Genomic DNA, 21,134 nt, shown 5'->3' on the forward strand with positions numbered 1-21,134 from the left:
CATATTTAGCTGTTATTAATTCATAATAATGCCATATTTTTCGTTTTATTAATGACTTAACTGCTCTCAATCGTCGCCATCTTGGCTATGTACCGGAAGAGGAGGGACTAATTTGCAGCGGGAGAAGTATGTAAATATTGCTAGCTCATTTCCGGTAAATATTACAGGTAGCTAGCACGCTGTCAAACTTTGTACATCTATAGTATACTTATTAAGTCCACTGACGAAAGATATTCCATTTAAAGACAAGCTCAAAGCTCTATAGGTTCCATTTTAGGACATTTCGAGTGTTTTTGAGTTGACCGTTATTTATCTCGATTTCTGTTTGCAGCAGCTACTCTATTGGTTTGCGAGATAATAGTTAAATATGATGTATTTGACTATATGACACTGTAAACTCATTAAAAACAAAACGTATCATGGCACAAAATGTAACATTGTGCTCCAGAGTGGCTGATGTTGCTTATTTTGCATAGATATCTTTGCTTCCGGACTTTTTTTTTTTATTGAAACTTGCAGGCGTATGCTTATAATGCAAGTTGACTTTACTTCCTCGTCCAGCCAGATAGAGGAACTAACATCTCTGCATTCGCCTGCGCTTGATTTAAACACAATGACTAAATAAAGACAAAAATAATCATTTCTAGGATCTGCTCAGCGTACAAGGTAAGCGTTTCGCTTTAATTTGGTTTTGGTCAGAGAGTTGGAGAGTCATGTAGGATGCAGCGAGGGGAATCGCTTTACTACCGATAATTAAACCATAAAAAGCTCTTAAATAGATACACTGAGCCTTTCCATCTTTTTAGCCACAGCAAACACGGTGACTTGACACAATTACACAACACAAAAATATGCCGGTGTGGAATCTTTATTGTATTAAAGCGACGCATTGTGAAATTGCCCTGTGACGTCACTGGCACAACGACAGGAGTGTTGTACTTGGGGGGAGGCGATCGATCCAAATGTCGATACCAATGATACCAACGACTCCAATGTTTACTGTTACCTGTCAATTTTACAAACATTTCAACTTATATTTTTAATTGTATTAATATTTTTTAATTTTTTTCAACATTGTCATATTGATTTTCCAATTTGCTTTTCCATATATTGCATATATATATATTCTTTTTTTTGTTTCTAATATTCTAATGGACAGAGGTGTCCAGACAATCATAATATATAATAATATAATAATATAACAAGAAAACTAAGATTAAAAAAAATCTGCAAGTATAAAGTCAAAATATTAAGAGAAAAAATTTAAATCCAATATGAAAAAAATCACAAGTTTAGGAGACTTAAGTAATATGAGGAACAATAATGTCATTTTAGTTATTGAAATATACAAAAAAAGAGAAACAAATAAAACAATGAAGAAAGTTGTAATTTTTGGAACATTTGGTTCGAGAAAAAGTTATAATATTACAGGAATAAAGTCAAAATATTATGGAAATGAAGTCATAATATTCCGAGAGAAGAATTTACAAGAAGAAAGTTAAATTGTTTGTAAAATAATTTTAAAAGGTAAGAGCAGAAATGGAAAGAACATCTGTAATTTCCCAAGAATAAAGCTGAAATTAAGATTAAAAATTTGGAATGAGATGAAGAAATAAGGTAGCAATTTTATGACAATAAAGTTATAGTAATTTGAGTACAAATAATAGCATTTTTATTGCTAAAATGCTATTATTTGTATCACAAAGCTGAAATGCAGTTTTTTCTTGAAATACAGAGCGGATCAAAAATGAGCCACGTGTCACAAATGTCCCCCCAGGCCGCAGTTTGGACATCTCTGAACTATAGACAATAGTTACTACGTTGCTGTTGTGGTTTTAACGCTGCTTAGTAGTAATGATTAAGCTAATACTACGATATGTAGTACACATAAACAGACTTATTTGAGCGCTTTAGTCGTAGGAAAAAGGACCAGTGCCCGATCTAAGATGTATGATATTTAATATTTATCCTGTTTGATGTTTTTGAGTCTTCCCAAGTGCTTTGTGTTGTTTCTTCCATGCGTTGGATGATTTGAACAACATGGTACATACCGTAACGTGCATGACAGTGGTACATTTGAAGTTGACGTCGGTGTCTGTCGTGTCCCACCAAACTGCAGCGATGGCGCACTGGGGGCAGCAGGGAGAGATGACCGAGTACAGGAAGAGCATGATCAAACGGGAAATGGAGATGGGCATGGTCATGACGGTCTTCAGGCAGAAGGCGGAGAGGCTCACCGTGCAGGTCATTATGGAAACACGTCAGGTGGCCTGGACGCGCACCGCAGAAAAGACCGATGGTGTCTGTGAGTATTTGGCATGAGGATGTCGTCTAGTTCAGGGGTGTCAGAACTTTTTTCCACCAGGGGCAGGAAATGGCCCCAAAACACCGCTGGTGACATCAGGTGACAATAATACATAACATTGTTGCTAAGACTGGAAATAATAGTAAAAACTGAATATGAGTCAGTGTCATGACGGACAGCCAATAACATCCTCTGGCTTAGGGACGGTGACATTTTTTGGGGGGGGGTCTACCCTCCCATGATGATGACTGTCCAATCCCTTGTAACTCTTAGATGCATAAGTTGGTCAAAAATGACCCGGTCAGGTTGTTTTCTTGAAATATCTTCATAATGATTTTTTTTTTTATCATTTCATATTCCTGGTATTCCTCAAAAAACATGTTTTTGATATCATGCCATTCACATTTTTAACTTACCTTTTATACATTTTAAGACATTTTTGTTTTAGTCTTACTACCCCAACCTTCCATAAGTGGGTCAAAAATGACCCGGTCAGGTTGTTTTCTTGAAATATCTTCGTAATGAAAAATTTTTATCATTTCATATTCCAGGTATTCCTCAAAAAACATGTTTTTGATATCATGCTATTCACATTTTTAACTTACCTTTTATACATTTTAAGAAATTTTTGTTTTTGTGTTACTACCCCAACCTTCCATAAGTGGGTCAAAAATGACCCGGTCAGGTTGTTTTCTTGAAATATCTTCGTAATGAAAAATTTTTAAACATTTTATATTCCAGGTATTCCTCAAAAAATATGTTTTTGATATCATGCTATTCACATTTTTAACTTACCTTTTATACATTTTAAGACATTTTTGGTTTTGTGTTACTACCCCAACCTTCCATAAGTGGGTCAAAAATGACCCGGTTGGGTTGTTTTCTTGAAATATCTTCACAATTAAATTTTTTTATCATTTCATATTCCTGGTATTCCTAAAAAAACATGTTTTTGATATCATGCCATTCACATTTTTAACTTACCTTTTATACATTTTAAGACATTTTTGTTTTAGTCTTACTACCCCAACCTTCCATAAGTGGGTCAAAAATGACCCGGTCAGGTTGTTTTCTTGAAATATCTTCGTAATGAAAAATTTTTATCATTTCATATTCCAGGTATTCCTCAAAAAACATGTTTTTGATATCATGCTATTCACATTTTTAACTTACCTTTTATACATTTTAAGAAATTTTTGTTTTTGTGTTACTACCCCAACCTTCCATAAGTGGGTCAAAAATGACCCGGTCAGGTTGTTTTCTTGAAATATCTTCGTAATGAAAAATTTTTAAACATTTTATATTCCAGGTATTCCTCAAAAAATATGTTTTTGATATCATGCTATTCACATTTTTAACTTACCTTTTATACATTTTAAGACATTTTTGGTTTTGTGTTACTACCCCAACCTTCCATAAGTGGGTCAAAAATGACCCGGTTGGGTTGTTTTCTTGAAATATCTTCACAATTAAATTTTTTTATCATTTCATATTCCTGGTATTCCTAAAAAACATGTTTTTGATATCATGCCATTCACATTTTTAACTTACCTTTTATACATTTTAAGACATTTTTGGTTTTGTGTTACTACCCCAACCTTCCATAAGTGGGTCAAAAATGACCCGGTCAGGTTGTTTTCTTGAAATATCTTCGTAATGAAAATTTTTTATCATTTCATATTCCAGGTATTCCTCAAAAAACATGTTTTTGATATCATGCCATCCACATTTTTAACTTCCCTTTATGTAACACACAATGGATCCTCCCATTTTCTATTGTTGTACGGGGTCATTTTCTTTTTCAAAGATGTAAAAAAAGTGAAAAATGAAGATGTTTCTAACATGAAATCATTCTTGTGTGGTCCTAAATATAATACTAAATATCATACAAGTGATTATTCCTAACCAAAGTGGCAAAATTGTCATAAAAAGGCATTGATTCTAGTATGGGTGATTTTTGACCCACTTATGGAAGAGTGTAGGGTCCAGTCACTCGTGCATCGAAGGGTTAAAGGCTGTGTTCTGAAGCTTTTGATGGAAATATGTCTTGTCTGTGTTTCAGTGGCTCTATTCGAGATCAGAGAGGTTCGCCCCGGCCGGAATTCCAAAGACTTTGAGCGCTTCAAAGATGGCAAGGACAAACACGATGACAATACATGTTTTACCATCTTCTACGGCTCACAGTTTGTACTCAGCACCTTGAGTCTGGGAGGTGAGTACGTCTTCAACGGTTTTGCGGCTTTATATGTCAGATGCATCGCCTTCTCTTATGAGGAGACATTACAGGAGACATAAAGACAAACTATTCGACTCACATTCCCACCTATCCACCATTTTGAGCATTCAGTTAGCCGATCACAGGTTTAGGTTTTTGGGGTCTACTAACCACAATAGTTCAAAAGAAAAAATAATGGTCATTGCTCATAGTGCATAGCACTATCTTCTTAGGTAGGAGCATGCTAAGAGTTAGCATGCTAACAAAAAACGAACGATTGATTATGTTGTCATTTCTTTAAAGGGGACCTATAATGCTTTTTGCACTTTTCTGACCAATAAATGTAGTTAAAATGTTGTATTCCGGTGTTAAACCATGCCAAAGTTTCAGATAATGAGGTTTGCGCATTTGGAATTGAGCCCTGAAAGAAATTTGGGATGGCTCAAAACGCTCGATTTCAGGGGGCGTTGCAAAACTGTTTCTTTGTGATGTCACAGAGGAGCAGGCTTCCATATATGGGCGTGGCGCACTCTGCCAAGCTCAGCTTCTGGAGCAAGAAAAAAACATTTTCATCCGTCAACGACATTTCACACGGGGACTGTTTTTTGTGAGCATGAACTTGAAATGAAATATCCGCCAAATTGTTGCCGAAGCCAGAAGCAGCACGCTTGCACCAGGAAAGGTGCATTAATGTCGGACACGGCGTGCATCCACGGAGGTGGAGAGAACCACTGGAACGCGGTAGTCCTGCAAAAAACATGGAATGACCACATTTCCACTTCCGATGTTATGCCAAGATTGTCTGCAGTTAGTAAACCCGGCGCCCTCACGTCCGGCTTCTGAGCTACTAGCGGGCACTAGCGGTGCTTCTGACAAAGTGTGTCCGACAACGAGTCCTCCTCCTCTGAGCACTCCAAAGACTTTATTTATTATTATCAAATGCTGTAGCCAATAAATTATAGTGTTGTTTGCTAGTACTAGTAGTTTGGTAGTGTGACCAATAACTTTAAAGTGGGCGTACCCGGAGGCGGTCCGTTTTGACAGGAAGGAAGCACAAGTCTAAGGAGAAACAGCTGGAATTGGTGCAGATTCTGGAAGATCTAGACAGTTTTCTGTGCAGGTTATTGTGAGTAGCTGCTCTATAGGAGTCCACAACTCAATATAAATGGTCAAAAAAAATTGCATAATTATTACATTTCCTGGGCGGTCTGGTGGTTAGTGCGCAGACCTCACAGCTAGGAGACCAGGGTTCGGTCCCCGCCCTCGGCCATCTCTGTGTGGAGTTTGCATGTTCTCCCCGTGCATGCGTGGGTTTTCTCCGGGTACTCCGGTTTCCTCCCACATTCCAAAAACATGCTAGGTTAATTAGCCACTCCAAATTGTCCATAGGTATGAATGTGAGTGTGAATGGTTGTTTGTCTATATGTGCCCTGGGATTGGCTGGCCACCAGTCCAGGGTGTACCCCGCCTCTCGCCCGAAGACAGCTGGGATAGGCTCCAGCACCCCCCGCGACCCTCGTGAGGAAAAAGCGGTAGAAAATGAATGAATGAATGAATATTACATTTCCTTGTTTTCCGGCGTAAAAATTCCCATTGAAATGAAATCCAACATTTAGCCAACCCATTCCAGCATCTATATAAATTATATGACTCCATATTTTCCGTACAGCATGTCAGCTATGCTTCAGCTTTTTTTAAGCATTCATATACAATTTTTATTGTGCTTATTTCCTAGCTGATTCTGTGGAGGATGCACATAAATGGCTGCTTGGACTTGAGATGCTAGTTGAGGAGACGCTGGCCACTCCCACCCCGGTTGTTATCGAGAGGTAATCATACACGCAAACGTGCTCTAATTACACTTTACAGCCTCATGGAGCAAGGTTTTCTTTGTTCAAGCTGGCTGAGGAAGAAAATGTATTCTGTCAATCAAACAAAGACAAACAGGTACGACATCATTTTCTTCATTTTCTTTCACGGCGACTCGTTCAGTCTGGCTACGTCTCCTTTATGAACGCATGTTCTTTCAATGTGATTTTTTTCAGCATATCCACCAAGGAGCTGAAGACTCTTCTCCCGTTGCTCAACTACAAACCGCCGAGCGCTCGCTCTCTGAAAGACAAATTTATGGTGTGCTTCCATTTTTTTTTTTTTTTGGTATTTAATCCGATAAATGTTGCATTCACTGACGTGCATTCGCTGAGTAGGGTAGGCAGACAGGAAGTGACGTCTGGGATTCAGAGTTGAGTTTTTGCCTGCAACAGTAGTCGGTGTTAGGGATTATTATTATGGATCAAGTCTGGTGCTTGTGTGTCTCATCCAACATTACAGTGACATGACAGACACCTAGTGGTCAGTGTAGGATACTACATATCATTACATCATCTTTGACTGCGTCTTCTGAATGACTAAAATCTGTATTCATTCATTCATTTTTTACCGCTTATCCTCACAAGGGTCGCAGGGGGTGCTGGAGCCTATCCCAGCTGTCTTCGGTCGAGAGGCGCGGTACACCCTGGACTGGTGGCCAGCCAATCACAGGGCACATATAGACAAACAACCATTCACACTCACATTCATACCTATGGACAATTTGGAGTCGCTAATTAACCTAGCATGATTTTGGAATGTGAGGAAACCGGAGTACGGAAGTATGGGAACTCCACATAGAGATGCCCGAGGGGGGAATCGAACCCGAGTCTCCTAGTTGAGTGGTTACCACTACCACTCGACACTCGTCCACCATCCAGGCGCTGCGCAGACCATTCATTCATTTTCTACGAGGGTCGCAGGGGGTGCTGGAGCCTATCCCAGCTGTCTTGGGGCGAGAGGCGGGGTACACCCTGGACTGGTGGCCAGCCAATCACAGGGCACATATAGACAAACAACCATTCACACTCACATTCATACCTATGGACAATTTGGAGTCGCTAATTAACCTAGCATGTTTTTGGAATGTGAGGAAACCGGAGTACGGAAGTATGGGAACTCCACATAGAGATGCCCGAGGGGGGAATCAAACCCGAGTTTCCTAGCTGAGTGGTAGTGGTAACCACTCGTCCACCATCCAGGCGCTGCGCAGATCATTCATTCATTTTCTACGAGGGTCACAGGGGGTGCTGGTGCCTCCTGATGATTTTTGCAAGGTTAGTTCATGTAACAGGCGTGTAAAGGTGACTGTAGGGGTGTTATTTCATGTATAGAGGACTCTAATAATGTTAAAAACATACAGGTTTTTTCTGTTCTAACTACAAAAAAAATTAATTCATTTTCTACCGCTAATCCTCACAAGGGTCGCAGGGGGTGCTGGAGCCTCCTGCTGATTTTTGCAAGGTTAGTTCATGTAACAGGCGTGTAAAGGTGACTATAGGGGTGTTATTTCATGTATAGAGGACTCCAATAATGTTTAAAAAATAAGTATTGGACCTCCTGATGATTTTTGCAAAGTTAGTTCATGTAACAGGAGTGTAAAGGTGACTATAGGGGTGTTATTTCATGTATAGAGGACTCTAATAATGTTAAAAACATAGTTTTTTCTGCTCTAACTACAAAAAAATTAATTCATTTTCTACCGCTAATCCTCAAAAGGGTCGCAGGGGGTGCTGGAGCCTATCCCAGCTGTCTTCGGGCGAGAGGCGGGGCACACCCTAGACTGGTGGCCAGCCAATCACAGGGCACATCACACACACAAACAACCATTCACACTCACATTCATACCTATGGACAATTTGGAGTGGCTAATTAACCTAGCATGTTTTTGGAATGTGGGAGGAAACCGGAGTACCCGGAGAAAACCCACGCATGCACGGGGAGAACATGCAAACTCCACACAGTTGCCTGAGGGTGGAATCAAACTCAGGTCTCCTAGCTGTGTGGCCTGCCCGCTAATCACTCATCCACCGTGCAGCTGATGTATGACTTCATATATTTTAATGAATATTTGATTTATGAAATAGGATTGGAACGGTACGCCATTACGGCTCATTTTGAGATACAGTAAGAGAACAAAATGTAAAGCACAAAAATAAAACAAATGTGTTGCAATTGTTTTGTTTTGTTATTTCACAGGAAGTGGGAGTAAAACACGACCGTTTGGACTTTGAGCAGTTTCATAAATTGTACAACCTCATAATGTTCGATCAAAATGAGGTAAGCAGGAGTTTGGGAAGAATGACGTCATGAACTTGTTGTATGATGATGCTTTCATTCTTCCTCACTTAGATTCTTGAAGAATTCAAAAAGGATTGCTTGTTTATTTTAGGGTGAGCTGCTTTTCTTTTTGGTCTTTTTCTTGTGAGACTGCATTTTGAAAGTCGCTGCCTCACTTATATTGTGTCTTATTGTGTCTTATTTTGTCTGCACTCTTTGCTGTTATTCAGTAATACAGACAAGCCCGACGCTTCGGTCGTCCTGCTGCATGACTTCCAACGATTTCTCATCTACCAGCAGAAGGTAAACCATGTTAATCCTAAAAATAAAAAAAGTTTTGGTTTTGGGACTGTTAACAATATAGCGGAACCTTGGTTAGCGTCCGTTTTCGAAAATCTAAGCCAAAATTTTTCCACATACTTTTTCCACTAAGTCCTGTCGTATTGTTAGCACACTGCATGGGTCCAACTTTGTTCATGTATTTTTATCACTAAAAGTCCTTAGCTTGCTAACAAAATGGCAACCGGAACCACCAGAAGTCAGCTACGTCTATGATGTCATCAGCGGTTGACTCTCAATACCAAAAATGTTCACACAAAAAATGTATTAAAAATAATAAATTAATGAAATTAAATTAAAAAATAAATAAAATTATTTTTAATTAAAAAAAATTAATTAAAAAATAATAAATAAATAAATAAATAAATAAATAATAAAATTATTTTTTAATGGTTTTACATTCATAAAACAATTCTAAATGCATATAAATTACGAATGACCATTTTAGCTTACTTTTACCATCACTGAAGACGTAATTCTTCACTTGAGTGTTGCCAAAGACACAATGTGGCAGCAAGACACAACAGAGACACCACCTTCCTGTCTTGCCATGAGTTATTCTTTGAATTCCATTCAATTCAATTGTGTTTTTCACCTTTTTCTTTAGTCAGAATGCTGCCACTTGAAACTTTATGTGGCTCTATTTTGGGTTATTTAGGTCAGAAAACAATTTTAATAAAAAAAAAAAAAACAATGGCAAAACAAGAAGGTGGCTTCCGTATGGTGTCTCGCTGCAACATTGTGTCTTTGAGAACACTCACATCAAGAATCATGTTAAATCATGTCTTTAGTGAAAGTAAAAGTAACCTTAAATATTCATTTATCTCTTTCACTTGTCATTTATATGAATATCATCCCTCGTTTACAGCAGTAAATTGGTTCCCGACAAATTTCCGTGATATAGAATGCAATTTTGCTAAATGGAATATTTTCCTAACTACATCCTAGAAATGATTATGACTTTCTAAATTTTTCTTTTTTTTTAACATTATTAGAGACCTGCAGAATTTAAATAACATGCCTATAGTCACCTATACACTCGTGTTATTCTTTGTTTGCGTCACATTGCACAATTCTTAAATGCAGCAGAGACTTCAGACGGCCGCTGGCAAGCCAACCAGTTAGCATTTTTGCTTTTAAATTTAATTTAATTTAATTTAATTTAATTTAATTTAATTTAATTTAATTTAATTTAATTTAATTTAATTTAATTAACCACTTCCACACTGAATGGGATGACAACTTGTTTTTTCACTCCAGCATGTCCAGGATATAAAATAAAATAATAAATTGTATTTATATAGCGCTTTTCAGAGTACTCAAAGACGCTTTACAGTAGAGAAAAAGAAATAAAAGTAGAGTTGAGTAAAAACAGAGTAAAAGATGCATTAAAACACAATATCCAGACATTCATTCAGAGCTAAAACAAGGCTAAAAGCGGGGACATTAAAAACGGATTTAAACAGGTGGGTTTTTAGTTGTTTTTTGAAGGAGGGAAGGTCGGGGCAATCATGGAGTGAATGGGGCAAAGAGTTCCAGAGGGTGGGGGAAGGCTCTGTCACCCCAGGTTCGGAGCTTGGGTGGAGGTGAGGAGGCGAGCGTCTGAGTTCTGAATATATTGTAGTTTGTTGAGGGTTTTGGATGTTGTACCGTAAAGAATAAATACTTGTACCGTAAATACATACCATGACTGACTTCATGACTTCAACGGCCGAGTTTGGCCTGCATTTCAGTGACGAGGAACGTAGCTTTGGGTAGTTGGTGGAGCCACTTAAGTAACCCGTTTGGCTTCTCGAAACGATTTGCGTTCAAATATTTTCATCACAAAAATGCCTCCTTGAAAAAATCCGACCTCACTATGTGTTCCGGTGTTTCGGTGAAGATGTTATGACTCCCATGAAAGTCATTCATGGGAGTGTGTTGTAACCACAAAACGTAATATGACATGTTGTCAAATGAGGACTTCCTGTATTTGAATTTTCACTGTTACTTTCCCGTCCTCCAGGAGTCTTGGGCAAGCGATCTGAACCAGGTGAAAGAGTTGATGACCACTTTCATTGACGACACCATGAGAAAAACCAATGACCCTGAGTTCACCGTCAGTGAGGTATGGATAGATGTTTTCACGTGCAAAAAAAGATATTTTAAATCTCTGAATTTTGATGAACTTTCTCTGTGCTTTGTATCCGTGTCATCGCTAGTTCCTCAGCTTCCTGTTTTCCAAGGAGAACTCCCTGTGGGATGATAAGCTGTCAGATGTTAACAACCAAGACATGAACAACCCTTTGTCTCATTACTGGATCAATTCATCACACAACACGTCAGTATGACATCTCTATAAAACACAAATGTAAGCAATTTTCACTTACTTTTTTTTTTATTTTATGTTAAATTTGTGTTTTTTAGTTACCTGACAGGTGACCAGCTCCGTAGCGAGTCTTCCACGGAGGCGTATGTGCGCTGCCTACGCCTGGGATGTCGCTGTGTTGAATGTCAGTACGTGTTTCTTATTTTGATTGTGCATGTACTTTTATACTGTTTTCACCAAAATTACTTTACTTTTTATTCTGAATGTGTTGTTTTTTTTTCTGCTGCGGTTTGCAGTGGATTGCTGGGAAGGACCGGGAGAACCCATCATCTATCACGGTTGGACTAGAACCACCAAGATCAAGTTTGAAGATGTGGTAAAAGCCATCAATCAGCACGCTTTTGTGACGTCTGAGTAAGTAGCACAAATAACTCACTATAAAAATAAAATAAAATAAAATAAAATAAAATAAAATAAAAATAATAAATCATTTATTCAAGGCAAGAGAGGCTAAAGAATTTATTATCAGTTACATGACATACCAACAAAAATTAATTTCTGGGGATCACAATAGATGAAAATATGAGCTGGAAACCTCATATTACAAATATACAACATAAGGTGGCCAGAAATATTTCATAATAACATTTGTCATAATTTATGTGCAGGTTAATTGAATCGTGATAACCGGTCAGCGATTTTGAACCTTCTGAATGTGATGTGCTATATATATATCACTATATTGACGGTTACTATGGTACCCATTATGGCATTGGATGCTCATATCACCTTGTGCTTCGGTATGTGACAAAAAAAAATACTAACAAATAATTAATTAAAATTATTATTAAATTATTATTATATATAATATAATATATACATTATTATTATTAAATTAAAATGAATTAAAAAATAGTAATAAAAAATAACTTAAATTATATTATGAAAACAGGAAGTGAACAAATGTAACAGTTACTGATTGTAAAAGTACCAGATGGATGGGTAGGATTTAATAAGCTTTGCTTCTTCCTACTCCTTTTGGACATGTGGAACTGGGAACTGATTATGGGATGCACTCAATTGGAATCTGATGCATGTTCAAATGAAATAAAACCATTACCATCACCATTACCATCACCATCACCATTACCATTACCATTACCATTACCATTACCATTACCATTACCATTACCAATTCACTGTTCCACATGTCCAAAACAGAGTAAGAAGATTCATGTTCTGCAGAGCATGAAAGTACCCCCCCCTCGTTGAATCCTACTCGACCCGAGTGCTACCAGGGTTAGACACAGAACTGGGAAACACCCAAGGGTGTAATTTTATGTTTTAATCCTTCCATATTACCTAATCATGTTCCATAAGGTGCTAGATGTTTTTTTTCTTCCAAACTTAAGCAACAACAGTAGTACTGTTTTGTTTGGTTAACCCTGGAGCTCTCCACCAGGTTCCCAGTCGTACTCTCCATAGAAGAGCATTGCCCGTTGGAGCAGCAGCGTCAGATGGCTCGTATCTTCAGGGACGTGTTTGGAGACAAACTTCTACTTGAGCCAGTGGAGCACATGGCTGAGCAGCTACCTTCACCCACACAGCTGAAGGGCAAAATCATCCTCAAGGTGCTTTGTGGGCAGGGTTGAACTTTAGGTTCAGTTATTACCTTGCTCTCTCCATGAACCTGCAAACACTCTGCGTGTGTGTGAGTACAAGGTGTTGAAATAATTGTTTTGAAATGTTGATGTCCACATCCAGCACAAGAAGCTCAGTGTCGATGGCGGGGTTGCCAGCAAAGACTTCAGGACTTGGCAGAAACAGGGAGACTTGGAGATGTGGGACCCTGTCAACCAGGTACTTTAAGAGGAATGAAATGGCCTGCCGACTTTTTACTCCAAGAATTCTTGAGCCTAAGACCATTTGGTCTTTAGTATGGAGACATACTTTGAATAAGTATTTAGCTAGATGTGTATCTGTGATGTTTTGATATGGAATTTGTGTATTTCCGTTTCAGCGGTGGAACAACCACTACTGCGTGATCTCTGATGACATGCTGTACTACGCAGAGGAGTACGAGGAGGAAAAGGAAGACCTGAGGAAGGTGAATTAAATCAACCCCAACAGTCTGAATATGTCTACGTGCTACAGTCACTGACACATGGGAGTTTCTTTTTAGGTTGGCTTATATTTTTTTTTCAGAGACATCCCTTTAGTCCTTACCAAATCCATTTTCAAATTTGACAATGACTCTCCAAAAACAAGTATTTTTGTTGTGTTTTCCTAAAGGAGTTCCATTTATGGTAATGGTAATGGTTTTATTTCATTTGAACATGCATCAGATTCCAATTGAATGCATCCCATAATCAGTTCCCAGTTCCACATGTCCAAAAGGAGTAGGAAGAAGCAAAGCTTATTAAATCCTACCTCTTCACCTGGAACAATCAGTAACTGTTACATTTATTCACTTCCTGCTTTCCTAATATAGTGAATTTTTTTAATTTTAATTTTAATTTTTTTAAATAAAAAATATTTTTTAATGTAAAAAAATTAATTTTAATTTTAATTTTTTTAAATAAAAAAATAATTTTAATTTTAATTTTATTTTTTTAAATAAAAAATATTTTTTTAATTTAAAAAATTAATTTTAATTTTTTTAATACAAATTATTTTTTTAATTAAAAAATATTTTTTTAATTAAAAAAATAATTTTAATTTTAATTTTAATTTTAATTTTAATTTTAATTTTAATTTTAATTTTAATTTTAATTTTAATTTTAATTTTAATTTTAATTTTAATTTTAATTTTAATTTTAATTTTAATTTTAATTTTAATTTTAATTTTAATTTTAATTTTTTATATTTAGACACAAGTCTTCACCAACTCCAGCAAAGGAAGCTCCATGGCTTCCTGACGCGGTATCTTGTCTTTCAACAGCTTTTTGTCGTGATTGTTAAGAAAATTAAAAACTTCAAAAGGTGCAACATCGACACATAATCCACGTTTTGCGAGCAAACCAAGTCTAGGACAAAACTTTGGATAGCGTCCGCCTCGGTTAGCTTGTTCTTCGGTTAAAGTAGAACATTTGTCAGCCAATCTGTGTTCTTAATGTATTTTTTTAAAATCACAAAACACCCTTAGCTCAGGTCTATATCACCTGTTTATGATGTCATCAGCAGTTGAAAAAATGTTCAAGGGGACCTATTATAATTTTCCCACTTTTCCGACCTATAAATGTGGTTAGAATGTAGTATTCCTGTGGAAGTGAGCCCTGGAAGAAGTTTGGGATGGCTCAAATATCTTGGTTTCAAAAAGCGTGGTAAAACTGCCCCTTTGTGATGTCACAGAGGAGCAGGAAATAACTCATGGCAAAACAGGAAGGTGGTATCCGTGTAAGTAAAAGTGACCTTAAATGTAACTCCATTACTACATGTAAAACTATAATTATTGATCTATAAAAACATGCTTTAATTGGGACTCCAAAGTCCCGCTTTTAATCAACCATTATGTGTTTCGCAGTTCCACGACCTGCATTGTTCAGAGACGTGGTTTCACGGTCACATCAGGGAGGGCAGGCAGATGGCGGAGCGACTGATTCACGATTACTGCACGGAGATGAGAGGAAGAGAAGGCACCTTTTTGGTGCGACAGAGTGATCGGGTCGCCGCAGACTTCACTCTTTCCTTCTGGTAGGACTCACGTCAGCCATATTGATTGTACCGATTACGCTGGCTTTGTCGTGTCAATCCATTTACGTCTGTCACAATCTGTGTCATCAGTTGTATCTGTGCTTTGTAACAAGTTCAAAAGTTGAGCTTATTTGTGCGTTTCAGGCGCAGTGGGAGAGTCCAGCACTGCCGTATTCGTTCTTTGTCGGAGGGACAAAACACGTCTTACTACCTGACGACAAACCTCCACTTTCCCAGCGTGTATTCCTTGATACAGCACTACAGAGAGAACCCTCTACGCTGCCATGACTTCGAGCTGCGGCTCACCGACCCCGTACCTCACCCCAATCCGCATCTACAACAAGGGTTGGTCGCTGTCATACACAGATAAACAATTCATCTATCATTAATCCATTATCCAATTAATCCACAACTATTTTGGTATTCACTGTTGTAAAAAATATATATAAATTAGGGATGTCTGATATCATCATTCAAAATACGATATTGGTTGATATCACTATCGGATTTGTTCACGATCACGAAACCCCATATTTTAAAAAAAATGCTATACACAACACATATGTGTTCATACCACCAAAGGAGATATGTTATGTTACATATATCGGTATCGGCTGATATCGGAAATTGAGAATTGGACAATATCGGCATATCAGTTTTCTGCAAAAATGCAGATTTGCAGATTTTCTGCAAAAATCCCTAATGTAAATATCCTGATTTCAGATTCTCAAATATGAATCATTTTTCTTTTCCGTAGTCATCCATGAAAGTAGAGCTATTATCACGCACATCATCTTCGACTTTCTCATAATATTACGGCTTAATATTATATATCTATAGAGCAAAAAAATATATTAAAAAAAATATATATTTTTTTATATAAAAATATATATATATTTTTTTTTTCAACTCTATACCACTAAAATGACTATTTGTTTTTCTTTCTTGACGTAAAATTGCCAAATTTTCTCCCAAGCATCGGATTAATCGACTAAGAAAACAATCATTAGTTGCAGACATACGATCAAAAACTTTATTTATTATGAATTCATTCCGAAAGTTCAGATGAAAACCGAAGCATTTTTTCCCATCTAAAATAATGTAAATCCAAGTAACCCGTTCCAGCCCCCCCAAAAATACAGTGTAACCTTGGTTAGCATGCACCTCGGTTAACATGTTTTTTTTTTGTTTTTTAAAAAGGCCAATATCGGTCATCCCTAATGTAAATATCCTGATTTCAGCTTCTCAAATGTGAATCATTTTTCTTTTCCGTAGTCATCCATGAAAGTAGAGCTATTATCACACACATCATCTTCGACTTTCTCATAATATTACGGCTTAATTAAAAAATAATAATAATAAAAAAATATATATATATATATTTCAACTCTATGCCATTAAAATTACATTATTTTTCTTTTCTTTCTTATTGAGGTAAAATTGCTACTTTTTTTTTCAAGCATCAGATTAATCGACTAAGAAAATAATCATTAGTTGCAGACATACTATCAAAAACTTTGTCTTTTCTAATGAATTTATTCCAAAAATTCTGATAAAAACTGAAACATACAAAAACCGAAGCATTTTTTCCCATCTAAAATAATGTAAATCCAAGTAACCCGTTCCAGCCCCCCAAAAATACAGTGTAACCTTGGTTAGCATGCACCTCGGTTAACATGTTCTATCGGTTAACACTGAAAATGTTGCCTCGGTTTGCATACATTTTACCTTTAGCGTGAATCCAGATGTGTTCTTAATGTATTTTTATCACAAAGCGTCCTTGTTAGCAGTATGCTAATACACAGAAACACATATGTGTTCATACTACCACAGGAGATATGTTATGTTACACATATCGGTATCGGCTGATATCGGTATCGGTCATCCCTTATGTACATATCCTGATTTCAGCTTCTCAAATGTGAATAATTTTTCTTTTCCGTAGTCATCCATGAAAGTAGAGCTATCATCACGCACATCATCTTCGACTTTCTCATAATATTATGGCTTAATTAAAAAAAATATATATATCTATTTCAACTCTATGCCACTAAAATGACATTATTTTTCTTTTCTTTCTTATTGTGGTAAAATTGCTACTTTTTTTTCAAGCATTGGTTTAATCGACTAAGAAAATAATCATTAGTTGCAGACATACTATCAAAAACTTTGTCTTTTCTAATGAATTTATTCCAAAAATTCAGATGAAAACTGAACCATACAAAAGCCGAAGCATTTTTTCCCATCTAAAATAATGTAAATCCAAGTAACTTGTTCCAGCCCCCCCAAAAATACAGTGTAACCTTGGTTAGCATGCACCTGCCTCAGTTAACATATTTTATCAGTTAACACTGAAAATGTTGCCTCGGTTTGCATACATTCTACCTTTAGCGTGAATCCAGATGTGTTCTTAATGTATTTTTATCACAAAGCGTCCTTGTTAGCAGTTTGCTAATACACAGAAACACATGTGTTCATACCACCACAGGAGATATGTTATGTTACACATATCGGTATCGGCTGATATCGGTATCGGAAATTGAGAGTTGGACAATATCGGCATATCGGTTTTCTGCAAAAAGGCCAATATCGGTCATCCCTAATGTAAATATCAGCTTCTCAAATGTGAATAATTTTTCTTATCCGTAGTCATCCATGAAAGTAGAGCTATTATCACGCACATCATCTTCGACTTTCTCATAATATTACAGCTTAATAATTTTTTTTTACCTCTTATTGAGGTAAAATTGCTACTTTTTTTTTGTCAAGCATCGGATTAATCAACTAAGAAAACAATCATTAGTAAATCCAAGTAACCCGTTCCAGCCCCCCAAAAATACAGTGTAACCTCGGTTAGCATGCACCTACCTCAGTTAACATGTTTTATCGGTTAACACTGAAAATGTTGCCTCGGTTTGCATACATTCTACCTTTAGCGTGAATCCAGATGTGTTCTTAATGTATTTTTATCACAAAGCGTCCTTGTTAGCAGTATGCTAATACACAGAAACAGGAACCATGAGTCAGCTTTGTCACCTGACTATGATGTCCTCAGCAGTTGACTCTGTAGTTTTTTTGCTAACTAACACAGTTGCACCACAACTGTGTGTTGTTTTTTTTTTTTACCTCGGTTAAAGAAGGTAAGAAACACTATTGAATTCAAGGAAGAAGTCATAACAAAATATGACTGTAGTGTCAGAGTGGATCACTGTCTTTGTCAACAGTCGCTTCTTTCACAAAGGTAAAACGACTTAAAAGTTCAATTACCTCCGTCACTCATCATTTAAATACATTTTTATGCATTTCCAATTGCAACTCTAATAGTAAACCCTTTAAAACGTGTTTTGTGTCAACATGTTGGCTTTCTTAATTGGATTTACATGATTTTTTGGTTTGAGTACGTCGGTACTTGGTTAGAGTCGGACCTTCTGGAACGGGTTAATGACGCTAACCAAGGTTTTACTGTATTACCTTTTGTAAGATTATATGAACATGAAGAACTTCATGATGTGTTCCAAATTGCAATGTTTTACGTCCTCAAGGTGGTTCTACAGTAACTTGAGCAGAGGTCAGGCCGAGGATTATCTGCTTCGGATTCCCAGAGATGGAGCGTTCCTCCTCCGACAGAGAGAGGGAGAGCCAGACTCCTTCGCTATCACTTTCAGGTTCTTCCGATTTTTACTATATGATTTGCGTAATTCCCTTTTTTTATATTCAAATGCATTTCTCCGTCTCCCAGAGGTGACGGTAAGGTGAAACATTGTCGGATCCAGAAGGAAGGTGGTGTGTACGTGCTGGGGACCACAACCGAGTTTGAGAGCCTGGTGGAGCTAGTCAACTACTTTAAGAAGAAACCGCTATATCGCAAGACCAAGCTACGATACCCAGTCACACCAGACCTGGTGGAACGCTTCAGCACAGTGAGTGACGAATGAAGAAAAATCGAATAATTATGATAATTATTCATAATAATAATAATAATGACTAACATTTACTTACATTTATTATAACATTTAGTTTCTGTGTTTTGGTGTTTCCTGAAAAGGCGGCTTTGAGATAAAATGTCTGATTATTCATGCTAAAATGTTAGCTAAGCCTCCTCCTGTGTGGGCAGACTCACATGCCTAGACACCAAAGCTATTTGAATCAGTTGGTAAGTATGTGGAGGCCTTGTTTTGGAGACAAGGGGCCCCTAGCCTCAAGATAATGTATATCTTAGCAGAAATATATATATTCATAACCAAAAATATATAATATATGCCAAAGATTCCAATGCTTTTGACCAAAGATGTTTTGGCCAAAAACATTGGTATCACTGGCATGCCAATAAATGTTTGGCCGTGACTGGTATGTTCATGCATTATTGAAATTAATATTAGTCAAATCACATGGAATAATGCACACACAAAAAAATATATATAAATCCAAAAGTCATTACTTCAGTGTTGTCTAATAAATAAAATTTGTATTAATGATTTGCACAGAATGCACCTTATTTTGGAATCCGTTTCACAGATTAACGACTCTGCCTCTCTGTACGAGATGAAGACATACGTGGAACCCAATGAAATTGAGTCGTCACTGGTATGTAGAGTGTACACAACTATACTTCACTGGGGCTGGGTGAAAAAAAACAAACCATTAAAACCACTGTGGATCAATGTCGACTCAATATTTAAATAATATATGTGGACCGCTGAAATACTGATAATAATAATCCCTGATTTATCATGATTAATTGGACCGTCTGTGACAAGGGAATTTCTGGTAAGTGTGATTCCTTATTTAGAAATGGAATATTAGTGTACTTAGAGCATAGAAAACCTTTTTATGACCTTTTATAAACACTTTTAGAGTCCTCTGGACATGAAATAACACCCCTATAGTCACCTTTACACTCACATTACCCAAAAGAGTAGACATAATATGAGAAAACAAGAAATTCAACGCCTTTGAATGCCGTATATTTGTATATTTGACACTTACTATGGTACCCATTATGGCATTGGATGCTCATATCACCTTGTCAAATAAAACTTAAAAACTGAATTTTTTAAAAAAAATTCTATTAGGAAAGCAGGAAGTGAACAAATGTAACAGTTACTGATTGTAAAAGTACCAGATGGAGGGGTAGGATTTAACCCTTAGATGCATAAGTGGGTCAAAAATGACCCGGTCAGGTTGTTTTCTTGAAATATCTTCGTAATGAAAATTTTTTTATCATTTCATATTCCTGGTATTCCTCAAAAAACATGTTTTTGATATCATGCCATTCACATTTTTAACTTACCTTTTATACATTTTAAGAAATTTTTGTTTTTGTGTTACTACCCCAACCTTCCATAAGTGGGTCAAAAATGACCCGGTCAGGTTGTTTTCTTGAAATATCTTCGTAATGAAATTTTTTTATCATTTCATATTCCTGGTATTCCTCGAAAAACATGTTTTTGATATCATGCCATTCACATTTTTAACTTAACTTTTATACATTTTAAGACATTTTAGTTTTTGTGTTACTACCCCAACCTTCCATCCATCCATCCATCCATTTTCCTCCGCTTATCCGGGTCCGGGTCGCGGGGGCAGCAGTCTTAGAAGGGAAGCCCAGACTTCCCGGTCCCCGGCCACCTCCTCCAGCTCCACCGGGAGGACACCAAGGCGTTCCCAGGCCAGCTGTGAGACATAGTCCCTCCAGCGTGTCCTAGGTCTGCCCCGGGGCCTTTTCCCGGCTGGGCATGCCCGGAACACCTCCCCAGGGAGGCGTCCGGGAGGCATCCGGACTAGATGCCCGAGCCACCTCAACTGACTCCTCTCGATGTGAAGGAGAAGCGGCTCTACTCTGAGCCCCTCCCGGATGGCTGAGCTCCTCACCCTATCTCTTAGGGTGAGTCCAGCTACCCTACGGAGGAAACTCATTTCAGCCGCCTGTATCCGCGATCTCATTCTTTCGGTCATGACCCAAAGCTCATGACCATAGGTGAGGGTGGGAACAAAGATCGACCGGAAAATTGAGAGCTTTGCCCTCCGGCTCAGCTCTCTTTTCACCACGACGGTCCGGTACAGCGACCGCATTACTGCCGAGGCTGCACCGATCCGTCTGTCGACCTCACGCTCCCACTTTCCCT

At 37.5% G+C, this 21,134-nt stretch overlaps 1 protein-coding gene across 2 annotated transcripts in view; it reads left to right on the forward strand.

Moving 5' to 3' along the window:
* The window catches only part of plcg2 (phospholipase C, gamma 2), a 39,564-nt gene that overhangs the window by 796 nt on the left and 17,634 nt on the right, over positions 1-21,134 (forward strand). Inside the window, exons 1-21 of one of the 2 annotated variants that reach the window (XM_058076340.1) lie at positions 141-666; positions 2,120-2,305; positions 4,368-4,517; positions 6,256-6,349; positions 6,420-6,467; positions 6,566-6,650; positions 8,589-8,669; positions 8,742-8,782; positions 8,900-8,972; positions 11,014-11,115; positions 11,210-11,328; positions 11,415-11,500; positions 11,613-11,730; positions 12,779-12,947; positions 13,081-13,176; positions 13,337-13,423; positions 14,840-15,009; positions 15,154-15,354; positions 18,552-18,674; positions 18,749-18,929; positions 19,525-19,593. In XM_058076340.1, coding sequence (XP_057932323.1) covers positions 2,122-2,305; positions 4,368-4,517; positions 6,256-6,349; positions 6,420-6,467; positions 6,566-6,650; positions 8,589-8,669; positions 8,742-8,782; positions 8,900-8,972; positions 11,014-11,115; positions 11,210-11,328; positions 11,415-11,500; positions 11,613-11,730; positions 12,779-12,947; positions 13,081-13,176; positions 13,337-13,423; positions 14,840-15,009; positions 15,154-15,354; positions 18,552-18,674; positions 18,749-18,929; positions 19,525-19,593 — 2,277 coding nt within the window. In that variant the 5' untranslated portion in view covers positions 141-666; positions 2,120-2,121. Of the gene's footprint in view, positions 1-140; positions 667-2,119; positions 2,306-4,367; positions 4,518-6,255; positions 6,350-6,419; positions 6,468-6,565; positions 6,651-8,588; positions 8,670-8,741; positions 8,783-8,899; positions 8,973-11,013; positions 11,116-11,209; positions 11,329-11,414; positions 11,501-11,612; positions 11,731-12,778; positions 12,948-13,080; positions 13,177-13,336; positions 13,424-14,839; positions 15,010-15,153; positions 15,355-18,551; positions 18,675-18,748; positions 18,930-19,524; positions 19,594-21,134 lie in introns of those variants that run through there. The other variant, XM_058076342.1, reaches the window with a different exon arrangement.

The sequence above is a fragment of the Doryrhamphus excisus genome, chromosome 6, assembly GCF_030265055.1.
Source record: "Doryrhamphus excisus isolate RoL2022-K1 chromosome 6, RoL_Dexc_1.0, whole genome shotgun sequence".
Lineage (NCBI taxonomy): Eukaryota > Metazoa > Chordata > Actinopteri > Syngnathiformes > Syngnathidae > Doryrhamphus > Doryrhamphus excisus.